We start from the raw sequence: 26,966 nt of genomic DNA on the forward strand, positions 1-26,966 counted from the left end.
TGTCCCCATCATATATCATTACTTGAGTCCACCCTATCTATGTTTTAATTGGACCCGCTTCGAATACCTTGATGATATATATCTGGTTCCACTCACTTTGTACACAACAAGCTTGTTTTAACCTTGAGCTATCATATGTACTCAGCGGTGCGAATCTCCATTCGAAAATGTGTAACAATGTCGTCTTTAATACCACGCATGACTCAGCCCATCGCCGTCGGATGCGATGACGTTTTGCAAGATCACAAATCGTCTGTTATTGTGGGCAAAGAAACAAAAATATGCTTGAACAACCTGCTCCTACGGCGTAGATATCCCGTGGTCTTTGTCACGCATATATTAACAGATTCACAGTGAGCTTCTACTCAATGCTCACGGCTGCCACACCAACGAACTGCCTATCTTCGAACCTTATTGTCTGTTGAACACGAATCAAGTTGTCTCCATAATGACAAGCAGAGAGACGCAAACATCACCATCCCGGCACAGCACCCTGCAATCATCGCATAATTCCACCGGCTTGCGGATCATTCTCGACGATGAGGACAGATACGACGTGGCCGATGTTTTAGAAAGCAACAGAGGTTCCGGAGCAAACGAACCCGGTAGATCTCCAGATGAGAAAGACCTGATAGTGGGTTGGGACGGCCAAGATGATCCGGTATGGCACCTATCTTCTTCTTCGGAATATGTACAGCTCTAATGCGATTACAGGAAATGCCCCAGAACTTCCCCGCGTGGAGGAAGTGGGTGATCACCGTAATGCTAGGACTGATGACAGTCTGCATTACGTTCGGCTCTTCGGTCTTCAGCACATCAACAAAACAGACTGCCGAAAAGTTCGGCGTCTCCGCAGAAGTCATGGTATTAGGTGTCAGTTTGTTCGTGCTGGGCTTCGCATTTGGCCCTATCATCTTCGGGCCCCTGTCTGAACTGTATGGCAGGAAGCGACCGATGTTTCTGGGAATATTTGTCTTCGCAATCTTTCAGATCCCCGTCGCAGTAGCCCAGAACTTGCAGACTATATTCGTATGTCGCTTCCTGGGCGGAATCTTTGCTAGTGCGCCTCTTGCCATTGTGAGTCTGTGGCATTTTCTTCCAACCTAATGGACTATCACTCACTGGAATTTGTCCTCTGTTCAGGTATCCGGAATCATGGCCGATATGTTCGAGCCTGTAGAGCGAGGAATCGCAATGGCTATCTTTGCCGCGGCAACCTTCATCGGCCCGGTAGCTGGGCCAGTAGTCGGCGGGTTCGTGACAATCTCCTACCTGGGGTGACGTTGGACGGAGTACATTACAGCTATTTGGGCATTTGCCATATCTGGCATCGGGATCCTGGTAATCCCCGAGACGTTCGAGGGGACGTTACTGACGAGGCGCGCCAAACAACTGCGCACCAAGACCAAGAATTGGGCTCTCCATGCAAAGGCAGAAGAGAAAGTGGTGAGACCTAGAGATATTGCGGTACGATATATCCTGCGTCCGTTTCAGATGCTCATGCAGGAACCCATTCTTCTTCTTATTACCGTGTACGTGGGTTTCATCTATGGGTTTCTGTATACTTGTTTCATCGCCTACCCGATCTCCTTCCAAGAAGACCGTGGCTGGGATGATGGCGTTGGGGCATTGCCATTCGTCGCGATAATTTGTGGAGTCTTCTGCGCTTGTTTGATTATCATTGCGTTTTCATTGACGCGATATCGAACGTTCATACGCCGCAATGGCCGAGTCCAGCCAGAGAAACGGTTGGTTCCTATGATTATTGGAGGTATCTTATTGCCCGCGGGCATGTTTTGGTTTGGCTGGACGTCAAATCCCCACATCAATTGGATTCCCCAGGCTGTATCGGGGGGCTTCTTGGGTTGTGGAGTGCTGTTGATCTTCTTGCAGGTATTATCCCCATTGAAATATACAAGCCACTAAAAATACTGACTGTAATCCCAGGGACTTAACTATCTCGTCGACGTGTATCCCATGTATGCCAATTCTGCAATGGCAGCAAACTCCTTCTTTCGTTCATGGCTGGGGGCTGGATTTCCTATGTTCGCATCGCCAATGGTGCGTTTTGTCCCTTTCCTGGCAGTACAAACTCGGCTGATCCCAATAAAATACAGTTTCACAACCTGGGTGTCCCTTGGGCGATGACTTTGTTGGGTTGTCTCACCGCCGCATTGTTCCCTGTGCCAATTGTGTTTTTCATGTATGGCCCGAAGATACGGTCATGGAGTACGTTTACTATGAAGGAAGAGTGAAGGCCACGCTGTGAGATATTCAAGGTCCATGGAGCAGAGGTTGAAGTGGAATCATTTTATCATTCTACCCGATATATTGTTACATTATCTCAATTCCTTTTGCCATTGAGATGACTACGACTTCGAACATCCGCCAAAGACAAATATGCATGACAAGCATTTCGTGTTATCGTGGCCCGAGGCACAAATTGTTACAGAAATCTCCATCGGCCAGGTCCGATGTGGAGCAGACCCTCGGGTACGGAAGAGACACATGCATGGTGCAAGCTCTAGCCAATCCGTCAACGGAGGGTGCAGGTTACCCCAGCTTCTGACGAGGGCCCCCAAGGGCTCAACCAAGCTTCCTGGGGAACTCATGCAGTTTTAATCCATCATCCCGTCCCGCGAGCGAGGAATCTGGGGAAACCAAGACTTTTACCTAATACAATCCTGCCATTCGAGCGCTCTCGAGCACTTTTGCTCCACTCATCGTGAAGATTTAGTCGCCAATGGGATCTGCCCTCCATCGCTCCGGGGTACGCCGCCCCACGTCCTCGGTTCCACTATCAAGATCGTCCGGTAAGCGGCGTTCGCCGTCCAACACTGAGATGTGTGTATATATGATGTTTATATCCAACCTCATGTTGGTTTATTGGCGGAGCAATTGGTGTGGCATGATATCCAAGCTCTAGATTTTGAATTTGTCTCTTTTCAATATCAATATTGCACCATGGCGCCGTATTTTGGCCTTCGGGGGCCGTCGTTGAATAGGGCTATCATGTGGTTGGTTGTGTGTCCGGCCTTTGTGACTTATGGATATAATCAAGGTGTGATGGGGGGACTGTTGACCCTGGAGTCGTTTGTCGAGACATTTCCGCAGATGAACACCCTCACTGCAACTGACGCAGAGAAGACCTATAACTCGACGATTCAAGGTAAGCCCAATCACCATACTTTGGGTGGAGATCAATCACAAACAATTGATGTCTGCACCACTTGGCTTATTTCTCATGTTATATTCCTCCAGGCACGGTAGTCGCACTGTACACCGTCGGTGGAATATTCGGTTCGCTATCATGCATTCAATTCGGTGACAGCCTCGGCCGCAGGAAGATCATCCTGTTCACCTCATTCATCTCGATGATTGGAGCTATCTTGATGGCAACGTCCTTCTCCCTTCCACAATTTATCGTCGCACGGCTCATTCTCGGATACGGGACCGGCGGGTACGTAGCTACAGTACCTGTCTGGCAGGCCGAGATCTCCAAGCCCGACAAGCGTGGGGCACATGTAGTAACGGACGGTATCTTCATCGGCGCCGGTATCGCCTTCTCTCTTTGGGTCGACTTCGGCTTCTTCTTCGTTAAGACAAACTCGGTTTCCTGGCGTTTCCCTTTGATATTCCAGGTCCTCCTTTCGCTTATGGTCATGGCCTTTGTGATGCTCTTCCCCGAATCCCCTCGGTGGCTGGTAAAAAAAGGTCGCACCGAAGAGGCGCGTGAGATTATGGCGGTACTGGACGACGTTGATCTTCAGTCGGAACAAATCACCCTCGAGATCCGCGATATCGAGACCTCCCTAGCGCTTTCGGGAACGGGTTCGTGGAAGGATATGCTCACGATGGGCGAACAGCGACTGTTCCACCGCACTGTTCTCGCCTGTATGGGTCAGATGTTCCAGCAAATGTGTGGAATCAACCTGATCACGATCTATGCAACAACCATCTTTGAACAATATCTAAAGCTCAATCCTATCCAGTCTCGTATCCTCGCTGCTGCTATGTGCCTATCACAGCCGCTGGGCGGCCTACTGGCCTATTTCACCATCGACCGTCTCGGTCGTCGCGTGCTTATGTTGTGGAGTGCTGCCGGGATGGCAGTCTCGATGGCAATTCTAGCCGGCACCACTTCCGTCCATGATAATACTGGTAGCTTAGTCTGTGCTGTGGTGTTCCTTTTCGTTTTCGTGTTCATCTTCACAGTCGGTTACTCCGGCCTAACATTCCTATACGCCACTGAGGTGGCGCCCCTCCAGTGCCGAGCATCTATTAACGCCGTTTCCGCTGCAGCCGTCTGGACGTTCAACTTCCTTCTCGCCGAGGTGACGCCCATTGGCTTCGCTACCATCGACTGGCAATATTATATTATCTTCGCCGTCCTGAACGCCGCTATCGTGCCCACTGTGTACTTCCTCTTCCCGGAGACTAACGGTCGCACTCTCGAGGAGATCGATGAGATCTTCTTGCAGTCGCGCAGTATCTTCGATCCGCCCCGTATTGCTCGCTCGCTTCCCCGCATGCACGTTGCCGAGGCTCATGGTATCGATGCCAAGGAGGTTGGGGTTGGAAGGGTTGGAAGTGGTGATGATGCCATGACGGAAAAGCTAAAGGTATAAACGATTCACGAAGTTATGAAATAAGGGTGCTGGTTTATTGGGATTTGTAAATATGATTCCCGTGTCTATTGAGCGACCGGTCAATTTGGATTTATCAGTAGCATTACAAGAATGGTTACCCGCTTATGCCTCATGACGTCTTTTCAATGGTCTTTCCAGTGATCTTATCGGATAATCTGTTTAGATGTCTTTGTAAAACCTCCCGCCTTATACTAGGTGGATGACGGAGAGAAAGTGGCAAGAGGCCTCGTGAAACCGAATTTCCCATGTACATATAACCTGGGATTTTGGCAGGTCATTTTTATCTTCCATTTATATTGTGAATTAATGACTAGGTTAGCACTGGCATATCGGTCCGATGCGCCGGCGTCTCACTCATACTTAGCACCGTTTCAGGCTATGCTGCAGAGTTTCATCGTAAAGCATCCTTATCCCCGTGATTAATTTGGAGAGGCGCTTGTCGATCACTGGCGGGAAGTCAATTGCGCCAATCCGGGGTATGATGCTGCAGAGAATACAGACAATGCACGGGGACCGTGGTGTTTACTCTTTTGGTAGCGGGGGTACCACTAACTAGGCGTTTTTGATGCTGGCTGATGTGATATGCGAAGGAAATATCGCCGACCGTAGATGGATTACTTCAAACAAACCGGGTTTCATGGTCTCCATAGTCTCCGTGTTATATCCGGTGGGTCGCGCCTGGGGTATGGGTATATAACAGCCTTCCCAATGGAGTCATCCTTAGTAGGAAGCAACCCGATTCCACTTCTGAACCAACGAGTATAACGCACACTACAACCGCCTATCCAAAATGCGGTCTCTTTCATGGCTCGTCTCTCTCCCCATGGTGGCTGAAGCCGGCGAAGTCCTGTGGAGCGGGTTGTTCGACGCATCCGCGACCGTCGCTGACTTTGACGAATGTAAGGGAGTCTCGGAAGGTGCTGTTGATTGACACTAACACACAAGAAGGGTCGTGGTCGAACCAAGTCGGCGCTTGGCAGTGGTATATTCACGGGTCTGCGCCCACAGAAGAGTACCTGGGTCTCTCACCTGATCACAAGAACCCGGCCGGTACCAGTGATGAACAGGGGATTCGGATCACCATTGTAGGTCATATCCAAAGCTCAAGGGGCTAGAAGCTGATAACAGTCAGGATGGCACGTCGTTCTGGAATGGACAAACCATGGAACGATCCGAGATCATCCCCCAAACCAAGGCAGATCTCGGTAGCGGGCATCTGTTCTACCATTTCTCCCTGAAGACAGAAGACACCAATGCTCCGAATCCAGGCTTCGAGCACCAGATCGGGTTTTTCGAGGTATCACTCCCCCGTTCCAGACTATCGAAGAAACCAACATCTAACAAGTATATCCACCACAGAGTCATTTCACAGAGCTCAAATACGGCGCTATAAGCGGCACTTCGGGCGATGACAACACTCTCCGCTGGTGTGTCGGTGGAGTCTCACACTGGGAAACTGATTTGGAGGCAGGATCGTGGTACAACTTCGCCTACGACATTGATTTCGACGCAAAAACCGTTGGACTGTGGGCGTCGAATGGAGCCGATGACCTAACGGAGGTTGTGCCGGCTGTCAGCGCGTCGACTTCGACAAACTCCGCGGATTGGCATGTCGGCGAGTTGCGACTCGATAATGGGGGCTCGGATGCGGCTGCGGAGGATTGGTTTTGGTCTGGCATCTTTGTGGAGAAGGCTCCGATCACGGCTGGTATTGCGGGTCCTGCGTGAGACAACTTCAAACACGGAGCTCGTTAAGTAACATTGATGACGGCATCACCTAACCGTGACTAAGCATTCACCTACACCCGTCCCGCGTGTAGGTGAGCCAATACCTATTAACAAACCAATACCTATTGACAAAAAATTCAACCTTCAATTTTTAACCTTACTTTTTACCACCAAAACAATGCCAATTTCCTCCGAAAAAGAAGAGATCCTTCTCTCAAATGCCCTCGAAGCCTATAAATCAGGCCAATTTAATAGTATTCAGGCCGCAGCTTCTCATTTTGGCGTCTCAAAGTGGAAGCTTCGCAACCGGAAGGACGGCAGGACAAATGGAAAAGGCCGTATAGCCACCAAAAAAGCCCTGGATCCCTCGCAAGAAGCCTCTCTTATTCGCTGGATCGAGCTACTTAATTCAGTATATACACCACCGACTGCTTTAGATATTGAGGGCGCTGCAAACCGCATTTTACAGCACTGCGGTTCCGACCGGCAGGTCAGTAAAATGTACGGCTACCAATTCATCGCGCGCCTACCACCACACATCACTCTCCGTACACAAAAGCCTATGGAAAAAGCGAGAATCGAGGCCGAATTACACGGTGAATTAGTTCATTGGTATAAGGTCTTTGGCCAATTCCTTAAAAAGAATAAAATCCAGGCCCACGAACTATATAACTGGGATGAAACTGGCTTTCAGCTAGGTATTGGAACTAAGGAAAACGTGGCTTCTACCCGCGAACGTGAGACTATTGCGACCGGTGGAATAGGCCAGAATATCACTGGTATTGAGTGTATTTCGGCCGATGGCTGGGTTATGCATCCATGGTTTTTAATGCGTGGTTCTGAATAAATGGAAGATTGGTACGACAACGATAATGACCCTTCGAATTACCGGGTTATTAAACCAACTACAAAAGGCTGGACGGACGATAAAACTGCTATTCAATGGCTATTGGATTTCCATTATACCACCAAAAAGCGAGTTACTAAAGGCAGACCTAGGGTATTGGTTATGGATAACCATGGTTCTCATGGAACCCCGGAGTTCGAATATATCTGCCAAAGCTTAAACATTATACCTTGGTGGTTTATACCAAAATTGACACATCGATGCCAGCCTCTCGATGGCAAGCCATTCTCGGTCCTTAAACAGAAGTTCCGAAAGAAGAATAACGAGATCGTACGATGGGGTGGAGATGTTGACGATAAACGGCACTTTCTTCAGATGATTAAGACAGTTCGTAAGGACACATTTAAAGCACGAACTGTTAAATCATCATTCTATGATACTGGCATTTGGCCTTGGAATCCACATATTGTCTGTGATCAGATTGATCCTGGCTGGGAAGATGAACCAATGATTGAGATCTATGGTCATACACCTTCGCCGGACCCAGGGATAGAAATTCCTAGTTCAGTTACCAATTCGCCGCCTAATTCGGATCAAAGGTTCTCAAAAATTGAGAATAAGCTTCAAGCGATATTTGAAAACGACGAACCAGACCTTCCGAAGGTTCAAAAGCATATAAACCGTGCGATTCGTGGCGGTAAGCAGGCTATCCAAGACCTAGCCCTTGCAAAACAGACGATCAAAAAGATGCAAAGCCACAAAATTCCTATTAAAAAGTCAAAGCGTATTATAAAGGGTGCTTCTAAGTCTCCGTTATCGTCAATTGCAGGCAATTCGAGGGTTTATCGGCGCTGTACGAAGGAATCCAGATTGGACATTCAGCGTGAGAGTGCGGACGCAAGGATTAGAGACTACTGGCTTCGCGCCAACCAAGCTCTTAAGGAAAAAGAAGAGGCATCAGGAGGTAGAGATTACCTCGATGTTGACGATGAGCTATTTAAATATGTAAATACAGATGATATGGTGGCTGAAAAATAGGTCTGAAATTGAAAGGTTGAATTTTTTGTCAATAGGTATTGGTTTGTTAATAGGTATTGGCTCACCTACACGCGGGACGGGTGTAGGTGAATGCTTAGTCACGGTTAGGAGTTGGAAATGAAGACAAACACGTTGCAAACAAGACAAACCTGTCAAATCCACTTCTGCGAGGATTGTCCCATGACGTCAAACATTAAATGCTGGTACAGTTGGAATAGAATCGAGTGCACCATTTGTCTAGAATTGAATCGATTGATCGTAGCTAGTCATGTAATTCGTTTTATTATACAAAAGTAATCCTTTACCGCACGGTGTAACCACCGTCAATGAGCATGTCGTTACCGGTCATGTAAGTGCTGGCATCGCTGACCAGGTAAACATAAGCACCCTTAAGTTCCTTCGCATCACCATTGCGACCCATGGGGATCATAGAGTTCCAGAGGTCCTGGACATCCTTCGCAACGAAATCAGACAACCCGGTGTCGATGTAACCGGGGGAGATGCTGTTCACGCGGGCAAAGTCGCGCCATTCGTTGGCCAGCGAGCGGGCAAGGTGAATTGTGCCGGCCTTGGCAACGTTGTATGAGGTCTGCTCCTGGGGGAAGTTGGCAATGTGACCGGACATCGAAGAGGTAATGACAAAGCTGCCGGTTCCACGCTCCTTGAAGTGAGCCCCAACTGCCTTGGCGCAGTGGAAGGTACCGGTCAAATCGGTCTGGATGACTTCGTTCCAGTCATCCACGGATCCGTCAAGGATGCCGCTGTCGGCTGTGCGACCGGCATTCGCGATGAAGGCGTCAATCTTGCCAAAGTCCTTGAGCACGTCCTTCACGAGTGTTTCCACGCTCTCCCAGTTTCCCACATCGCACTTGTACGGCTTGACCTTGACCCCGTATTCTTCAGAGAGTTCCTTGGCGTTCTTCTCGCCACCCTCGCGGCGGGAGGCGTATGTGATGGCCAGGTCGGCGCCCATCTCGGCACAGCCGCGGGCGGCTTCGATTCCCATGCCTCGGGCTCCGGAAGCTCCGGTTACGACAACAACCTTGCCCTTGAGGCTAAGGAGGTCGAGGAGGCGGTTCTCTTTGGGGACGGGGATAGGCATTATGATGGTTGTTTTGGTGGTGTGGTGGTGTGGTGGTGTGGTGGTGTGGAGGAGAGAGGTATGTATGAAGTATTTGAGGATAATAGTTGGGAGAGTAGTATAGTTATTTGATGTTCCATTCGGATATGAACGTGTCTTATATAGGTCTAGACACCTCCAATGACTTCATGGTGGGGGTGTTCTACGCACTGACATCACACAAGCAGAGAGCTGGGCAGGGACCTCCTGCAGCCAGCTCGATCAGGTTATGTGGCTTTCGCTGCAGATACATGTCCAGTTATAAGATCGGATCACATCGAATGACTTCTAGTATGGCAATCCCGACGTCCTAGTGGAGACGGATGGCGGGGCTGTGACATCACGACCTAAACTCGAAGTCTCACATCCAACTTTGATAACAGTTGTACTTGATTATGCAATGTGATTTGCAGAATAATACTAGTTAATTCTGGAAGGTTCCTATGTTCCTATCGCATACCCTTTTGACATCCTCATGTCCAAGCTAGTATAGCTCTGGGTGTGGCCCCACTTTTCTATACCAAGTAAGAGAATCGGCAACTTCATGTCGGAATAGTTACACCGGCATACCGGAGGATCTTTTAATCCTAAATAGTTATGCAGTAATATTTCTTATGTAATGAGGATAGTGTAAATTGCCAGAATAGTGGAGACTGAAATACAGACAGTTGAATACTATTGATTGGACCCGTACATTTCACAATACGGATTACTCGACACTTCACGGGTTCCTAAGGTTCGAATACTTCTAATGTGTCGAAATCATTCACGGTAAACCATGGATGTCCATGGGAGTGATGTGGGGGTGTTGTAGTGTTGTAGTTTAAAAGTATAGCCCTAAAAAGTGATGACGGATACGACAAAGTCGTAGACTCAGTGATGCCATCCAACAAAAGGAAGCCTCCGGCCACTCCACGGGATGCGATGTAGTAACCATCTTTTGTATTCATTCTCAACATGGAAAATCAAAGTGAAGGAATTCCTTCTACCCAACCAGTCGAAGGTGAACATATACACCGAGCGTCCACAGTGAGTACGCTGCACCACAACAGGTTTAAAGATTCATTCTTCTCGAGGTATGCACACGCGATTAAATATAACAATTAGGATTCAGCTGACCATGTAGATTTCATTCCTTCTTCCATCGAGACAGTCACATAGGTCATGTCGGGCGTCACCCTCTGCGTGATAATGAGAACATCGAGATACACACCTGGAATGGCCCAGATGACCCAGATAATCCGTAGGATGCCAGAAGATCATTATCATCGGGCCTTTACTAACGATTTAGATTCAATTGGAGCAAAACATATAAATGGACACTCACTCTGACCATTTGTTTCATGTCAGTAGCATCGATTTGTTCCAGTTGACTGTGAGAAAAACTGACCCATCCCAGTTCAATTTTGACAGGCTTACCGGCTGGATCTTACGGCGCCGGTAACGATTACATGGCAGAGCGCTTCCATGTGCAAAATGTGCCATTTCCAAATCTCGCATGGGCTACAACATCTTGGAATATGGGCGCTGCATTCTGGCCCATGATCTTTGTTCCAATGACTGAATCATCGGGGCGGATGCCTGGGTACTTTGTTGCGTATATCATTCTTGTCATATCATTGTTTCCTTCGGCCTTTGCGAAGAACTTTGCCACGCTAGTTGTTACTCGATTCTTTGGCGGTGGCGCCTCCTCGGTGTCTATCAACATTGTGGGTGGTAGCATTAGTGATGTCTGGTATGGCGACAAAGCTCGAAGCTTACCAATGTCTCTGTTTGGATTTACCAGTGTGGTTGGAATTGCATTGGGTCCATTTATCGGATCGGCAATTCTACAAATCCATCGTAGCAGCCCGTGGCGATGGTAAGTTCTGGTTTCAAATCTTGGTGATATGTGGAACACAGCTGATAAAGACTTAGGATCTTCGTCATTCAGATCATCTACAATGCAGGATTAATCCCAGTCTTCTGGTTAATTCTTCGCGAGACCCGTGCAGATGTAATCTTGAAGAAACGTGCCAAAAAGCTCCGCCTCGAGACCGGCCGCCCTATTTACGCCGAAGCCGATTTGGACACCACCAGCGTCTTGAAGCTGATCCAAGTTTCATTCGAGCGCCCTACGCGAATGCTCCTGACCGAACCCGTGGTCATTTTCTTTACCCTATGGGTCAGCTTCGCGTGGGGAATTCTCTTCCTCTTCTTCTCGAGTGTCGCCCAGACCTTTACTCATAACTACCAATGGACTATCATGCAGACCGGTCTAGTTCAACTAGCCATCTCGGCCGGAGCTGTGGTTGGCACTGTTTTGAACCCTATCCAAGATTTCATCTACTTCAGGTCCGCGCGCCGAAATCATGAGCGTCCGGGTAACCCTATCCCAGAAGCTAGGCTGTATACTTCTATACCTGGCAGTCTGTTATTCGCGGGTGGACTCTTCTGGTACGGCTGGGGCAGTGTCGGGGACGGTTCTGTCTCCTGGATTGTGCCGGCGCTAGGAATTGGCTGTACTGGCGTGGGAATCTACTCTATCTACATGGCTGTAGTCAACTATTTGACTGATGCATACGAGAAATACGCTGCTTCGGCGTTGTCGGCTGCTTCACTGGGGCGCAATACTTTCGGTGCTTTCCTACCTCTTGCCTCTTACCAGCTTTTCCAAAACCTGACATATGGCTGGGCTGGGTCGTTGCTTGGCTTCATCGGACTTGCCCTATCTGTTGTGCCTGTCGTACTAGTACTTAAGGGCCCAGATATCCGTCGGAGAAGTCCATTCATGCGTGAGTCGATGTTTGATCCTGGCTCTAACGCTGAAAAGGACCAGTCCTCGGACACGACGGAGGTGGCATAGGCCACTTGTTTCTGAATTAGTGGTCTTACGCCACCACTGAATGCTGAATGGCAAAAGAATGAAAAGATTGGGGGAATATGTACATGGGCTCAATTTGGCTCTGTGTTTAATTGAGATTTATGGAGTTACTAGTTAATCATTCAATGTATAAGTCAATATGAAAGCACACAGTCTCACTAAGACAGGCCAAAGTAGATAAAAATATCTCCATGCAGAACTACGCCACAAGGTAGACCAAATGAGTAGTAAGGGATTATTGCGTCCAATATCACATGCCCTATTCGTTCAACTTTCGGAACTGCCGCGACCAAGGCAGTTAGTAGACCTTAATCCCAGCTGCAAATTAAGGTCCATTTTCAAATAATGTTAGCCCCACCAGTGTCGTTGCGCCAAGGCAGACCATTGTGATGGTGATGATTTTTGCTCCCAGTATCGGCTCATGTATGACACAGGTTGAGGTTTCCCTCGGAGATACATCATCTACCTAACCAAGCCCTAGTAAGGCTTAACAAACCAAGGAAAGGATTACCCCTATTTGGGCCCTAACTCCCAGGTGAAGGACTCGGAGCCGCCACTCCGCTTAATCAGCCATCAGCTTCGAGGCGCAATCCCGAGGTCCTCTAGGGCTAAGAGAATGCTTCAATAAGATTTGTTTTGAATTGATGAACCATGATTCGCCCAGTTTGGGCGATTCTTTCCCAAATTTAATAAGCTCATGGGGCGCAGATTGCAAACGACCAGTATTCATCGACTGTTGACGCGGCGCCAAGCAAGCTTATGTCGGAGACGGCCCGAACTTGCTACCATTCAGGTCTAAGCCATTGATCATGCAGGAAGGCCAGTCATCCCGTTGTTTAAAGATGCCGTGTTTTTGAGAACGACACGCGTCCAGGGATGGTGAGTATCACGAAGAGGTATAAATCCAGGCCGTCGCGGCCATGAGGTCCAGTCCTTCAAAAACCACCAATACAATCATATCTTGAAAATGGTCCAGCTATCCAAATTTCTCGCTATCGCAGTTGCATGTCTGGCGGCTCCTGTCATTGCGCACCCGGGAGAGAAGCACGATCCTCACGTCGTCAAGCGTGAGATCCATACCCGGGATTCCATGGCGGTGCATGCTAAGCGTTCCCTCGGTAGTTGTGAGAACGCTTTCCATGCTCGCGAGCTGAACAAGCGTAGCATCGCTCGTCGCTCCCGTACCGTCCAGAAGCTCCGCCAGAAGCGCGGGATCACTTCCGGTGAGTCAAGTCCTTGATTGTATGGCCCATAAAACACCGGCTGACGTGCATCAAGTTTCCCAAAAATGGCGCCGCGACCTTGCTGCTCTAGAGAAGTGGGAGGCCATTGACCACAACCGCACTGGCATTCTGGATTACAGCCCCGCGACACCGGAGGCAGTCGTCTTCGGTGCCAACACTAGCTTTGTTCTGTCGCCCACTATCACCGATGGTCCCTACTATGTCTGGGGTGAGGTCGTGCGTCAGAATGTCAAGGAGGAGCTGTACTCGGATGGTGTGGATGTTTTCCTCGAGGTGCAGTACATCGACGTGAACACCTGCAAGCCTGTGCCTGGCGCGGTGGTTGATATCTGGCAAGCCAATGCCACCGGTGTGTACAGGTATGTTTCCAGTGCCTCCGTTTGTATATGATCCCATTGGAACCAATCACATATCTAACCAACTTGACCACAGTGGAATCTCCGAGTCAGGCAACTACGCCGCAGACGGCTGGGACTCAACCTACCTGCGCGGTATCCAGCAGACCGACCGCGACGGCGTTGCAACCTTCGAAAGTATCATTCCAGGTCACTACGAAGGCCGAGCAACACATACCCACCTCCTCACCCACCTGAACGCAACCCTTCTCCCGAACAAGACCCTCAAGGCCGACACCGGTAGCGTCGCCCACATCGGCCAGCTCTTCTGGAACGAGGTCCTCCGCACTGCTGTCGAGGATACATATCCCTACAACACCAACACCCAGGATGTCACCTCCAACGCCGAGGATATGTGGAGTATCGAGCAGGCTGATAGCGCTTACGATCCCTTTCCCGAGTACATTTACCTCGGTGAGGGCCTGGACGATGGATTGTTCGCTTGGATTCAGATTGGAATCAACACTACCGCCGATTATACTGATGACTCGTACTATAGTATTGCTGCTTTCCATAATGCTGACGGTGGATACCAGAATGCTGATAGCTCGTTTGGTGGTGGTGGCGACGTTGGTGGTGCTCCTTCCGGTGCCTCTGGTTCGGTTCCTAGTGGTACCGGTAGTGTTGTGCCTAGTGCATCTGCCTCCGGTACCTCTGCTTGAGGGATGAACAAACGAGGGCATGTCCGATTTATCCCATTAGGGGCAATCTAATGCCCTCTTAGGACATCTGGAATCCGAGATTGCATCTGTTTGTTAGGAACTGCATGTAGAGGACCCTCCCGTTATTCATATATAGATAATGTCGCGCCATTGCGCGCAGATAACACCGACATTCTGTCACTTCCTCTCCCTGGTTTCCCGTGATAAAACCATATGACGTAACTAAACCCAGGCACGTGATTAGGGCTTGACGGAAGTGGCCCGAACACGAGCAATTGGCCCCTGATGTGGCGGGCTTAGTGCGAATAGACGCGCACGGGCTCATTTTGTAGATGCCAAGCAAAAGCATCAAAATGGCGAACAAAGTTTTCATGTTCTTAGGTCAAGTCGAACATCTCCAACGTTAATCTTTAGCTCAAGCGCACATCTTTCCATAGGAGGCATGGCTACACTATAAGTGTTCTATTTTCCAAGGACTTGGAGCGCCCGGTCTTTCTAGTCTTGACTATTTTGAATATTTTTCTCCCTTATTAGTAGTCTAGGATACCCTATTTACATATCTTTAGGGTTGCAGTGTTCCCGCCCTACCGGATCAGTCAGCCCATTCCCCAAAGTGCCTCGCAATAGGTGTATCACTAACCTTCCCCAGTCATTCGAAGAATCCTCAATATTTGTCCAATGTTGTCCAAGGTAAAGGTTGAACCTGAACCTCGGGCCCTCGGCCCCCCTCACCCAGGATCGATAAGGTAAAATGTCTCCAATCAAAACCATGCATGACGTTCTAGATGTCACAAATTCGCTTTCGAGGACCAATGTGGCCATATCCTCCGTTCGCCTGAAACAGCTTCCATGCTTCCATGGTTATATTTGTTCCAAGGGGAAGCATGGCGAAACTCAAAACACATACCATCCCATTATCTCCAATTCCTCGAGAACCGTAAACATCAGATTCCCCGTTGGAGTCACCCAAATTTCAATCGAGCAAAAAACCACTCTCTATACTCTAACCCCAATTTGTCGGCTTTTTAGGCGATCCCATGTGCCGATCTATCGAAAATAGTCTGGATCCGAAGATCCCATACCCATATGCCCCCACTATACCAGCTATTACTCGATGCATGTCCACAGGGGTCCGTATTTTCGAGGCCCGCCCACTTCGCGACTTTTGGTACAAAACCTAGAGGTCTCGAGCCTACAATATCATGATTTATTGAAGTTAGAATAGCCGGGGATCGTCGAATATAACCAGGAACTATTCCATTTTGTCTCATTCTTTTTGGTCTTTTCTTTCTATGCGGATGGGATCCCGGTGCCCTCCGCTCGTTCATTATGGATGCTAAAATCGAAGTGACTGAGGCGGGCGCCTTCGATGACAGCCACAACAAGGCAATTCTGATCGTTACTTCTATCTTCTTCGCTATGTCATTGTTAAGCGTGATCCTAAGATGCTTCGTTCGCACACGGATCGTTCGTGCTTGGGGGTGGGACGACGGAATTATGGTCATAGCCATGGTGAGTCAACCTGCACCGTCCACTACACGAACAACATCTAATACCGCTTCCCTTGCAGGCCCTCAACGCAGCCTTCGCCATCTGCGGAATTGTTGGATGTAAATACGGACTTGGGAGGAAATTGGCGTATTTCACTTACCACCCAGACCACCTGCAACGCGCAATGCTGGTACGATCCCAGCCCTAGCATCCTGAATCCAAGCTCACATACTTCCAGTGCTGGTGGATAGCCCAACTCTTCTACGTATTAACTTGCGTCGCCGCAAAAGTCTCCATCATCATCGCCCTTCTCCGCATCACTGTCTCCCGCGTCCACGCATACATCCTCTACGCCGCTATGACTCTCGCCACTGTTGTTGGCCTCATCTTTTTCTTCTTCACCATTTTCCAATGCAACCCTGTCGACTATTTCTGGAACCATGCGCAGCCGAACGCTCATGGCTCGTGTATTGATAAAAACCCCCTCATCGCCATCGCCTACTTGTATAGTGTCGGCGCCGCTATTACAGACTTGACTATTGGATTGCTTCCGGTGGCGTTGATCTGGAATTTGCGCATGAATCGCCGCACGAAGGGTGCCATCGTCGCTATCTTGGGGATTGGTTGCGTGTTCGTGATTCCGATGCACTTGGCTTTAATCTATTCGGTGGCAAACGCTAATATCCCTACAGTGCGAGCGCTGCGGTTATTATTCGCATGCCTTTCATCCACTCCTATAAGGATCCAGACTTTTTATGTACGCGCCCTTTTTCTCGATTGCGACGCCCCATTGCAATACAGAGACGTTCACTAACAACAGACAGACGCCACTTACCAAATCTCCATCTGGTCCAATGTCGAAGCGGGAATCGGCATCACAGCGGGGTGCCTAACAACATTCCGTCCCTTAGTCCGCTTCCTCCGCGACAGTTCCTCGGATGGTCTAAGCCGTACAGCAAGCTCGTTTCCACTATCCGGCAACGTCGCCGGTGGCTTCCACCGTTCCAGGCCATCGAAGCAGATCTCCCGTGATGACGGGCGCCAACTCTGGACTGGCAGGGGAAGTACTGACGAATACCACGGCGTTACGACGACTATCTCCGGTTCGCACCACAAATTACCTAGTTCTAGTGAAGAGAACTTGGATCCGTATGGTGGCGACCTCGGTGCCGGGTGGAAAGTCGAGAGGTCTGTTCGCGTGTCTGTGCGCAATTCATGACAGGTCTAGGCCCATGTATACCTATTATTAATCATTTATAATGCTCTGTATAAATTCATGACTATTCAGCCCACATTGCACTCGAAATGTGCAGGTTTCTTGTGCGGGAATAACCGCGTGCTCACTCGCTGGGGACCAACAATCGATCATGATGCACTGTTCAGATTCCACGACCTTCGCATAGTTCGAATGAGCCAAGTTAGCTCACCTGGACCGTACAATATATTTTACGTCCATCATCAAACCCAGACCTATATCGCCCCTGCCATGGGATGTCTGAGAATTATCTATACGAAGGCAAAGTCAATTCCTACTGAATATGAACTTGAATTTCCATAGGATAAATACATGTGGCAAAAGCAGAAGTAAACGGTCTCGCCTCTTCCGCCTATTTTTAGACGCGCAAAAGACTAGCCTTGTCTACATCGCCAAGATTTATTGATCTTGCCGATCCTGATCCACCGATATACAATATCCTTCCTAGAGCCGCACTATCAAACATCTCATTCCATGTTATTTTCGCGCATGTTGAAGGGAAATGTCCGCTGGGTATTAAATTCACTATTTGCTAAAACATGCCAAGTCAATTCACACATGACATCATACACAACCGCCTGGGTAATATCACTATTTATTAATTTACTGCTTAGTCTCGTTGGTCTTTTCACGCACAAGACCCTCTTGGGACTCATAATTGTGAACCGCATAAACATCGACAGCAGTCTTGGAGAACTTGCGCGCAGAGACCTTCTGGACGAACAGGATGTCCAGCTCTGCGTAGGTGCGATTCTTGGCCTCAGGGAGACGGAAGAAGGCCCAGAGGAAGGCAACGAGTGCGGTGGCACCCCAGAAGAATCCAGTCTTTCCGGAGGCGTTCCACGCTGTTGGGTTCATGAAGTAGGGCTCCAGAACTTGTGACACGACGTTGATAATCTGGTATGCTGTGCGGGCGACGCAGACAGTCAGAGGACGCAGACGCATGGATGAGGTCTCTGAGACAATGGCGTAGGCAATCGGTCCAACGGTCAGGGAGTAGGTCAAGAGCCAGGCGAAGCAGAGCCCGGCTTGCGCCCACTTGATGCCGTTCGCCTTTGAGGACACATCGAGGATGCCAATCAGGAAGAGGATGGCGCAGAGGATTCCTTGGCCGTAGACGTAAAGTGTGCGGCGGCCGAATCCGGTGATCAACCACCAGGAGAAGCAAGTTCCGACAAAGGCAATGGCAGTGCACCCGACACCGAGCTGGAAGGAGTTGTTCGTGTTCAGGCCGGCGTTAATAAAGAAATAGGTAGGCGAGTAGGCAAAGGTACTGCCGGACAGAATCTGGCCAACGAAGGCCATGCAGCAGATCTCAGTGCGGCGCAGGTCAACTCCCTTGAAGCAGTCGTAGTAGCTGGTGCCGGCTTCAATCTCGGACTCGAGCTTGATCGTGTGAAGCATCATGGCGAGTTGTCCGTTAATTTGGTCTTCAGTCTTGCTGCCGCCAAGTCGGCGGATGCTGCGCTTCGCATCATCTAGTCGATCCTTGCGGACGAGCCACCAGGGACTCTCGGGCGCAAAGAATGCAATAGCGATCAAAGGAACGGGCCAAATCCACTGCAGAGCGAAGGGAATACGGTAGCCCCATTGGTCGGTTCGGCCGACGAGTCCGTAGAGAACACCGGAGGCGATCAGCTGGCCGATGGCCCAGCACAGGTTGACGTAGATGGTGAGATAACCGCGCAGCACGGTGGGGCACACTTCAGATGCGTAAGCCGGTCCGACAGTGGCGAACACTCCCCATGAGAGACCGCAAAGAATCTGGCCGACCAGGAGGACTGCTGCAGAGTTGGCGAAGAATGTGATGAAGATCATGCATGTGAGGAAGGCAAGGGCGACGATCATAACAATTCGGTAACCGTGCTTGGACGCTAAGTATCCGTTCAAGATACCACCTGTTGATCATGTCAGTGCTTGTTCTGTGGTTCATTGACAGAAAAGCTTACCGAAGATACATCCAACCGTACTGGCCATGCTCAGGCCCGTCTGCCAAGGTGCAGATACCTGCCATCCGATGTCACCACCGTAATCCTGTCCGTACTTCTTATTGAACGAGGGGTAGGCGAAGAAGTTGCCCATCAGGATGGTATCGTATCCCTCCATGATGATGGACACGGAGACCAAAACGGACCACATCACAGCCTTTCGGTTCTCCCGCAAGGCCTGCATCAGTGACTGCGCGTGCTCGTCGTCGGTTGCCTGTTTGGCCTCGTCGATGGCGCCATGGCCCAGAGTATCTTCGACATGGTTGGCGGCGGACTTCTCCACCGCAAGTACAGTATCAACCGTGGACGCCATGGTGGACAAAGAGATATGACGATTGACGATTGTGATACAAGATACCACTCACTCTCAGACAGGGGGGAGATTGTCGTCTATATACGTGAATTCTCACGACATCCGAACAGCTAGGATCCACACTTGCATTAGCGTGCATCTGGGGTTGTGGAGAAAGAAAGGTCAATTCAGCACCTGATCCCCAGACTGTCATCAGCCCACCCGTTATTCAGGCTAATTGGATTCTGAATAGAGTGTCGAGAGACATCTCCCGGTCGTACTACATGCCGGCCAACTCGTCTAGACCAATTCTGGAATGTCGGACATGACGGTGTGAAATTTGCACCTATCGGCAACAAGAATAGTGCCAGGTAGGAAACGCAGGATCAATTCAGCCGGCAGTGGTGTTGGGGTCTGGGGAAGCGAGGTTGGAGAAATACGATAACACGATGTGATTGGCCGAAGCTGGTTAGCGCTAACGCCCCCGGAATGTGGAAAATGAAGCTATACCTTTCCTGTAACGGGGATTATGGCCGAACCAACACTTCGGGAGAATCCCCCATTAAAAAACAAGAATCCGGCCGAATCTTTTTCCCCCCATTGGAAGAATAATCCGTTAGGTGCGTTGAAGATATTCTGGCACGGCGTGTCGGGCCGGCCTATCGACCTTGACCCATCGGTAATTTGACAATCTCCCCGGATTCCCGATGGAACGGTTTTTTTCTTTTGGGAAATCTGGGGTTTTCGTACATTTGCTGGGACGCTTGGCCTTCCTTCGGACAGGGATGCCGCGTGTTCAATTTAATTGATGCCCACATATGCTACCTCTTCGCCAAAGGGATATATCCACTCTCGGTATCACACCCGACTCTGTATGGAATCTTTAAATCTCTCGATCTGGCAGCTCACGTGCATACCAGCTTTCTGGCCAATCATAGCCGTTTGGTGATACAGGCCAAGTGGGCTTCCACGGGTGATACCGGTGGGAAGGTTTCTCTGGAGCTATGAGCTCCGATGTTGTGGCAAGTGTAAATAGGCTGAATCCAATCGAGAGAAATAAAGACAACGATAAATAGTCGATGAATCGTAATCCCAGAGAGGTCTAATTGATATATCTACCTGGAGCATCCAAGGCACGATGGGAGGTCTTTCCATAATATCTGAAATACTCACTGAGAAGACTATTACAAAAAGACCCTCAAAAAGACCAAAAATACTCTTGGACTCTCTCTCCGAGCTCATCCCAGCAGCATCCTCTGTGTTCTGGTATAATGTCATGGCGTGATTCCCCTGATTACTCACCATGAGCAACCTCAGGCTAAAAAAGGCGAACCCTAATATCGCCAACTAGTGGCGTGTCAATCTCGCTGTACAACAGATCACTCGCCTACATGCTATATTAACATTCTGCCGTTTCAGCAGAGCAAGGTCCAACCACTTGCCTATGACCGGTTCGTGTACCTAGATATGCTTTAGATCTCAATAAGGCCCAGCGATAATCGGGCGTTACACCGGGTGATTCGAGTATAATGCACCATAGACAAGTCATGAGAGTTGCGAATGGTGTTAATCTATCTCTAGTAAAGAGGATTGATCACATGCGGAGAAATTCAAGCCGTGAAGGTGCCTGACCCATGGAGGTAAGGTAAGGACCAACAACAAACAATCAAAGGAGAGAGTTGCTTCGACAGCCAAAGAGCTAGGGGCGTCACTACCCCTTTCCTCTCTACTACAGCACAGATTAATAGGACTCGAGGAAGATTCGGAAGCGAATAAACATCTTTGATGGGAATATCCTGCATGGCGCGAATATCCATGATGGATAGCTGGAGATGCTTGTGTATCAGAAGAGTATAGAGATCATAACCCAAAGAAAGTAGGAGACTACCATCTATCCCGAAAGGATATGCAAGGATTATGCTAATTATATCTATTATTTGGTAAAATGTAGGATGACGGGCGGCGTTGAGAACCTGTTCAGCATAAACGTAGCACCAACACCAGTATGCATCAACGGGGTATAATAGGAAACACAACAGCCATGTAAATGCAAGTAGCGAAAAGAACGACCAGACTCAGCTCCCATCAATTCGAATCAACGTCCTAAACTCATTCTCCCGAATACTCGTCTCCGGGATCATCAATCGCATAACCCAAAACGGCTTCATATCTATGATACTCACATCCCTCCCAGACGAGTGCATAGACCAATTTGTCTCATTGTTCGACCCGAGGAAGAGCCCTTTGACAGGTCTACCGTGGTGGTAATGTCTGTACGCCTGTATAGGCACGGCTTTGGGTTTGCCCCAAACCAGTCGCCCCGTGCTGGGGTGGTGGTCTATTCCGACGGCGTGCCAGTCCAGGGCGCCCGGGGAGACACCGGAGAGGACGTATGCTTCGATTCTGTTTAGGGCGCCGTTGCAGCGGAGGGTTGTTTTGATGTTGTCTTTATCGCCCACGATCGTGATCTAGATTTTTGTTAATCTTGTTTTACCTGACGTGATGTGTATATATATTCACGAATGGACTGCTTCCATAGGGTGAGAACTTACAAATCCATGCTCGATTGTGTTGGGTCTGTCTTCTCGCTGTCGTGTGATATCCTGGCTAGACTGAAAGCCCTCGATACTGCATAGCCCTCGAGTGGCAGTTCCGTTGTAGCAGCTATCGACCTTGAGCGTCCAAGGTCCGGCCATATTTGTATGGTTGTTGTAGGATGGGAGTTGAGAGCAGTCTGTGACAGGCTCGATAAAGATACCTCGTTTCCATGGCTGTGCACTGGCGAGTAGGAATAGAGAGGAGAAAATAGCACTGGTGAGCATTGTGAAGATTATGATGGGAAAGAGTACAGAAGAACCGTTGGGTCTTGCCATATTTTCGCCCAGAGAACGTGTGAATCTTTATATTTCGGCCATTAGGTCGGTGTCTTATGTTAAACATTTCATTGCCTACAACTTCTAATTTCTCCGAATTTTGTTCAATAAGACATGGCTGGCAAGCTCTCTAGGCTGCAACAAACGAAACCAAGCATCGGGAGTCATCGGCTAAGACCCTGTATAATCCACTTCGCGGGCAAGCTAGGGGATTTCACATTGTTTAATTGGTTACTAGTTGAGTCTACAGTTTCTCAATGGAGTTGTTTAATTGGAAATTGGACGCATATCTCCACATGGTGTGTATTTCACTGCCTACTAAAAAGCTTGACTTGGGGCCAAATTGTGGAATGTAAACCATATCTATTTTGGACGCTGAAATTGAGACATTTTCAACCGGAAAAAGCCCTCAAAATGCTCGCTAATAATGTCTTTACTAATGGGTCTAAATTTTCTTTTCCACTTTCCCTTAGATTTGTCGAATGGAAAATTGGTTTGTAGGGTTTAGTCGTTCGGCTACAGACCGAGAAGAGAGAGATCCAAATCAAGACACAAAGAATATCCAAGACATCCAAAAAGATCAAGAACATGACAAGGTCGCAAAAGCACCCGACTGTTATTGTATTTCATAATATGTCATAACTCAGCCTCAGCCTCTGTTGTGGAGTGTATGTAGTCTAATCTACTCGCGCGCCAGGAGTCCTTCAGCTTCCTGGGCATACTCAGTGGGCCCACCGTGTGACTTGCCCAGAGTTTCAGCCATAGCCAAACCTTCACGCCGACCCTTGTCTGCATTGACCATCCAAACGAGGGGAATCGGGAGAAGTATTAGAACGGCAATGAAGAAAAAGCCACTCCGGACTTGGCCGGTTGCATCGACAAGGACACCTACAATAGCCGGTCCAATAAACGAGCTCCCCTTGTCCGTGGCAGCATAAAGAGCGTAGAACGCAGCCTCACTACCGGGGGGAATTAAAAGCCCGAAGAACGACCGGCAGTATGATGCTAGTCCACCCGATACTACTCCGTGCACGATGGCTAGTGGAAAGATCTCCCACGGCTGTTGTAACCCAAATACACCCCAGCTTTTGACGAAGGGGATGTAAGCAAGCAAACCATAGAGTGGGATCAGCTCAAACATGGCAATGCACAGGATAATCGTTTGATTAGGCTGCAGCCCGAAGTACCGCGATACGTGTGGCCATAGGAATGCGCCCGTCATGCCGGACACCGTGGCGGTGATCGAGAGGAGTCCGATTAGGGGCGTGCTCAGTTTGAGTTCTGTGCGTGCGAAGAGAATCGCTGTTCCAGAGACAGTGGCCATCGCGTCGGAGAGTAGGAACCATGCTACAAGGAAGATGAGGACTTCGCGCAGTTTCATCGTTACTTTGATGGTCTGCCAGAGGGATTTCCAGGCAAAGCCAACCAGGCGCAGCCAAGCGCGCCATCTTCCTGCACCTTTGGTGGAGACCGTGTCCAGCTGAGGCCCCGGTCGTGCTTTGAGTAAATTACGAGTGACCAGGGTGAATGCGCCCCACCAGATGCCGACCAAAAGCAATACAAACCGCATGGGAAGACTGGGAGACGATTTTGCAAGCGAGGTCTTGGATAATGTGATCAGCATGATAATGCTGATGATTTGCACAAATACGGCTGCGCAATATCCAAGACCGATGCCTCTGGAGGAGATTTTGGTGGATAGCTGCAGCTCCGGTGAGGACGAGGGTGGGGTCTTGGATCCCATTCCACCTTCTAGTGAACCCTGTGGCTCGCCCGATGGCTGCAGTCCATCCAAACTATCGGCGTCGGCATCATCGTTCCCCCAAGCATTCCATTCCGAGTTACCTCCGTCCCGGTCGAAGCTCGACAATTCCGCGGCATTACTATCTTGTAGAGATGGGTCGTTGGCGACAAGCACAGGTAGATAAGAGTTCAGCACGACGAAGGATGACCCCAGACAGGTCACACCGATGACGACCAATATCGATCCGAGAACGAAGATCGGTGGTGCAATGAAGACGAACAACATGCTGGCGAGCGCACCGGCGAATCCGAATACCATAAGCAACGTCTTGCGGTTATTCTCTAAGCATTCAACAAAACAAAGCTGACGTTAACCCATGTCTCTTTTTCACACTACAAATTCTCAGTCCGGCGGTCTGTAAGCATACCGTAATCCGCCAGCGCGCTGAACGATATTAATGTTAGCGCCTGGATAAGCACTGCCAGCGAGAAGGTGTACATGGCGAAGCTAGCTGTGTTGATCTCGAGGCCGAATACAGGGACCACACATTGGCCATTTTCAGCATCATGCGTGCTGTTCCCTGTCGATGATTGAATACAGGGAAGGCGGCTCGTTTGCAGAGTGCCGCGCTCTCGGGCTAATTGTTCCAAGGTGAGGGGTAGAAAAGATCCTAGTAGGGATTAGTATTTGATTTTTTTTATTGTAAATATGGCTTGACGAACCTACGCCACAGACCGCGAACACTTCAGCCGCAATCCCGTAGGAGTACCATCCTAAGATCTCCCGGCGGCTCGTAGGGGTGGTATCTTCACCGGCATACCGTGGTGGCCGCTGCTGTACGCCTTCGTCTGGCGACGGGGACCGGAAGGCAGCAGATATATAGGATAGCATGGAGGAGAAGGTTGTTGAAATTCCCCCAATCCAGAAATTCAGGAACCCAGGTACACATCGACGGATGCGGGCGGAAGCAGGGCTGGGCCCCAGCAATGCTGATGTCATAGGATCGGCAGGATCTACACCCATTTGGGAATATCTAGATAGCCCTATAAACCATAAGCAATGAACTAGTATCTGCTTTCAAATTCAATGGCAGCTAGAACAAACTTCATTTCCCAACACATATTTATTCTACAACCCACTACCACAAATGAAGCCTGAAATCGCCATGAGGCAAGTGAGATTACCTCTATGATCTCCAATTTGAAACCAAATCCGATCCATGGATATCCTCTATGCAGAATTGAGGCGAGTTCTTAATAATCGCGACGTCAATCTACATTCATCCATAGTTAACCTGAACGTTGCGCAAACATTCCCAATTAAATTACCTTCTCATCTTTAGCATGCCTGCCACTGTATTCCTTCTTGGACCCGATTTTATCGGCGGGGAGGTCATAGACCTGCTGCTCGTATCGAACTATAAAGTAACAACCCTCGTCCGTCGTGAATCAGCGGTGGTAGATCACGCCAATTTGGGTGTCGAAACGGTGGTTGGGAACCTGGACGATGCATCAGTAATCAATAACCAGGTCGCGGTTACCGACATCGTCTTCCATATCGCAACTGCAGACCACTTGCCATCGGTCCAAGCAATCGTCGATGGCACCAGATACCGAGATACCAAGCGGCGCAAGGACTGCAAACAATCTATATCCACAACGGTGGGGCAACCTTGCTTTAATGATTCCGCCCCTTATCTACGGCGTAACCACTAGGGAGAACCGCCTCTCGATCGAATTACCGACGCACATTCGATACTCCCTCAAGCATGGCAACGCGGGTCAGATCGGGAAGGGTCTCGCCGTTTGGAATCAGATTCATGTCAAAGACCTTGCCAGGGGATATATGGTTCTGCTGCATTGGATGGAGCGTGCACCTGTCACTGAGATTGTGGAGAATCCGTACTTCTGTTGTGAAAACGGCCAAGAGTTGTCTTCGGGTGAATGCGCTGCTGGGGTTGGTCGTAGGAGATGGGGCGGTGTATTGACCAATCTACTCCGAGGCCCATCCCGGAGAAACAGTGGGGCGATTTGTTCGGGGATTATTTGGGGATGGTGGTCGGTTCAAATGCAAGAAATAGGGCGAATCGACTTCGGAATTTAGGGTGGGCACCCTTGGAGAAGGAAACCTTTGCCTCCTTGGCCGAAGACGAGATTTCAACCATCGCGAAGGAAACCGGTGAGTTTACAGGTTATGCGAGCGTTGTTGCGTCGTTACTGGGAGCGGAGCACCCAACAGCTGTTATTTTGTCTCTGAAATAATATCTCGATCAATATCCTTTTGTCATCTCATCATGTCGATAGAGCTTTGCCATCATCATGTATCAGTTGCACGCTCGGGTTGAAAGCGCAAGATCAAGCACCGAGTGAACATCAACTAAGCATAAATACTGGAGTAATCAGAACCAATGACGTACTTGGCCTTGCTTGGGATATTGAACTACCGCAGTGATTTCAAGGAGTAAGCTGTGACTACGGATTGGAAGAGAGGAAAGCACAAGCATTATGAGGACCACCTGTTCGTCCCCACAAACAGAGTTCATACATTATACCCTAGAGCTTAAATGCTTGAATGCATATATGCATGGAGCGTATCAACTTCGAACATCAGAACTTCACAGAAAAATAACATTGAGAGATGAGGCCCAGTTGATCTTGCCGATTCCGGGCCGGTACAGGGCAGCTTCCCAATCGGGCCGCACCTACCCTTCTCCGAACGTCAATATCGCGACTTTTGTTCTTCTTTCTTCACACAAAAAGAACTCACATCCGCAGCTC

The 26,966-nt window shown here is 49.2% G+C and overlaps 12 protein-coding genes across 12 annotated transcripts; 8 read left to right on the forward strand and 4 right to left on the reverse strand.

The window, feature by feature from the left end:
- Positions 1–448: 448 nt before the first annotated feature.
- N7447_009616 (MFS transporter) lies at positions 449–2,255 on the forward strand (the record flags this gene model as incomplete). The annotated part of the gene is made up of 6 exons (XM_057233878.1): positions 449–661; positions 715–1,077; positions 1,144–1,257; positions 1,294–1,893; positions 1,948–2,061; positions 2,118–2,255. The coding sequence occupies 6 exons, from the start codon at positions 449–451 to the stop codon at positions 2,253–2,255; spliced, it is 1,542 nt and encodes a 513-aa protein (XP_057083420.1).
- A 709-nt stretch (positions 2,256–2,964) lies between these two features.
- Positions 2,965–4,628, forward strand: N7447_009617 (putative MFS sugar transporter; the record flags this gene model as incomplete). Its single annotated transcript, XM_057233879.1, has 2 exons — positions 2,965–3,169; positions 3,262–4,628. 2 exons carry the CDS (start codon positions 2,965–2,967, stop codon positions 4,626–4,628), a joined length of 1,572 nt encoding a protein of 523 aa, XP_057083421.1.
- An 811-nt stretch (positions 4,629–5,439) lies between these two features.
- N7447_009618 (uncharacterized protein) lies at positions 5,440–6,377 on the forward strand (the record flags this gene model as incomplete). Its single annotated transcript, XM_057233880.1, has 4 exons — positions 5,440–5,548; positions 5,598–5,734; positions 5,782–5,946; positions 6,009–6,377. 4 exons carry the CDS (start codon positions 5,440–5,442, stop codon positions 6,375–6,377), a joined length of 780 nt encoding a protein of 259 aa, XP_057083422.1.
- A 178-nt stretch (positions 6,378–6,555) lies between these two features.
- N7447_009619 (uncharacterized protein) lies at positions 6,556–7,224 on the forward strand (the record flags this gene model as incomplete). Its single annotated transcript, XM_057233881.1, has 1 exon — positions 6,556–7,224. The coding sequence occupies one exon, from the start codon at positions 6,556–6,558 to the stop codon at positions 7,222–7,224; it is 669 nt and encodes a 222-aa protein (XP_057083423.1).
- A 1,339-nt stretch (positions 7,225–8,563) lies between these two features.
- N7447_009620 (SDR family oxidoreductase) lies at positions 8,564–9,364 on the reverse strand (the record flags this gene model as incomplete). Its single annotated transcript, XM_057233882.1, has 1 exon — positions 8,564–9,364. One exon carries the CDS (start codon positions 9,362–9,364, stop codon positions 8,564–8,566), a length of 801 nt encoding a protein of 266 aa, XP_057083424.1.
- Positions 9,365–10,339: 975 nt separating this feature from the next.
- Positions 10,340–12,227, forward strand: N7447_009621 (Major facilitator superfamily domain general substrate transporter; the record flags this gene model as incomplete). The annotated part of the gene is made up of 5 exons (XM_057233883.1): positions 10,340–10,458; positions 10,509–10,625; positions 10,674–10,727; positions 10,782–11,243; positions 11,300–12,227. 5 exons carry the CDS (start codon positions 10,340–10,342, stop codon positions 12,225–12,227), a joined length of 1,680 nt encoding a protein of 559 aa, XP_057083425.1.
- A 985-nt stretch (positions 12,228–13,212) lies between these two features.
- On the forward strand, positions 13,213–14,546 carry N7447_009622 (intradiol ring-cleavage dioxygenase; the record flags this gene model as incomplete). The annotated part of the gene is made up of 3 exons (XM_057233884.1): positions 13,213–13,468; positions 13,524–13,848; positions 13,922–14,546. 3 exons carry the CDS (start codon positions 13,213–13,215, stop codon positions 14,544–14,546), a joined length of 1,206 nt encoding a protein of 401 aa, XP_057083426.1.
- Positions 14,547–15,875: 1,329 nt separating this feature from the next.
- On the forward strand, positions 15,876–17,256 carry N7447_009623 (putative integral membrane protein; the record flags this gene model as incomplete). The annotated part of the gene is made up of 5 exons (XM_057233885.1): positions 15,876–16,058; positions 16,117–16,227; positions 16,276–16,667; positions 16,730–16,794; positions 16,862–17,256. The coding sequence occupies 5 exons, from the start codon at positions 15,876–15,878 to the stop codon at positions 17,254–17,256; spliced, it is 1,146 nt and encodes a 381-aa protein (XP_057083427.1).
- Positions 17,257–17,895: 639 nt separating this feature from the next.
- On the reverse strand, positions 17,896–19,593 carry N7447_009624 (Major facilitator superfamily domain general substrate transporter; the record flags this gene model as incomplete). Its single annotated transcript, XM_057233886.1, has 2 exons — positions 17,896–19,190; positions 19,242–19,593. 2 exons carry the CDS (start codon positions 19,591–19,593, stop codon positions 17,896–17,898), a joined length of 1,647 nt encoding a protein of 548 aa, XP_057083428.1.
- Positions 19,594–21,647: 2,054 nt separating this feature from the next.
- Positions 21,648–22,394, reverse strand: N7447_009625 (uncharacterized protein; the record flags this gene model as incomplete). The annotated part of the gene is made up of 2 exons (XM_057233887.1): positions 21,648–22,040; positions 22,125–22,394. The coding sequence occupies 2 exons, from the start codon at positions 22,392–22,394 to the stop codon at positions 21,648–21,650; spliced, it is 663 nt and encodes a 220-aa protein (XP_057083429.1).
- Positions 22,395–23,127: 733 nt separating this feature from the next.
- Positions 23,128–25,212, reverse strand: N7447_009626 (uncharacterized protein; the record flags this gene model as incomplete). Its single annotated transcript, XM_057233888.1, has 3 exons — positions 23,128–24,530; positions 24,617–24,859; positions 24,912–25,212. The coding sequence occupies 3 exons, from the start codon at positions 25,210–25,212 to the stop codon at positions 23,128–23,130; spliced, it is 1,947 nt and encodes a 648-aa protein (XP_057083430.1).
- Positions 25,213–25,788: 576 nt separating this feature from the next.
- N7447_009627 (Phosphatidylethanolamine-binding protein PEBP) lies at positions 25,789–26,450 on the forward strand (the record flags this gene model as incomplete). The annotated part of the gene is made up of 2 exons (XM_057233889.1): positions 25,789–26,128; positions 26,293–26,450. 2 exons carry the CDS (start codon positions 25,789–25,791, stop codon positions 26,448–26,450), a joined length of 498 nt encoding a protein of 165 aa, XP_057083431.1.
- Between the last annotated feature and the right edge of the window lie 516 nt (positions 26,451–26,966).

Source organism: Penicillium robsamsonii, assembly GCF_028829455.1.
Source record: "Penicillium robsamsonii strain IBT 29466 chromosome Unknown utg000005l_segment0_segment0, whole genome shotgun sequence".
Classification (NCBI taxonomy): domain Eukaryota; kingdom Fungi; phylum Ascomycota; class Eurotiomycetes; order Eurotiales; family Aspergillaceae; genus Penicillium; species Penicillium robsamsonii.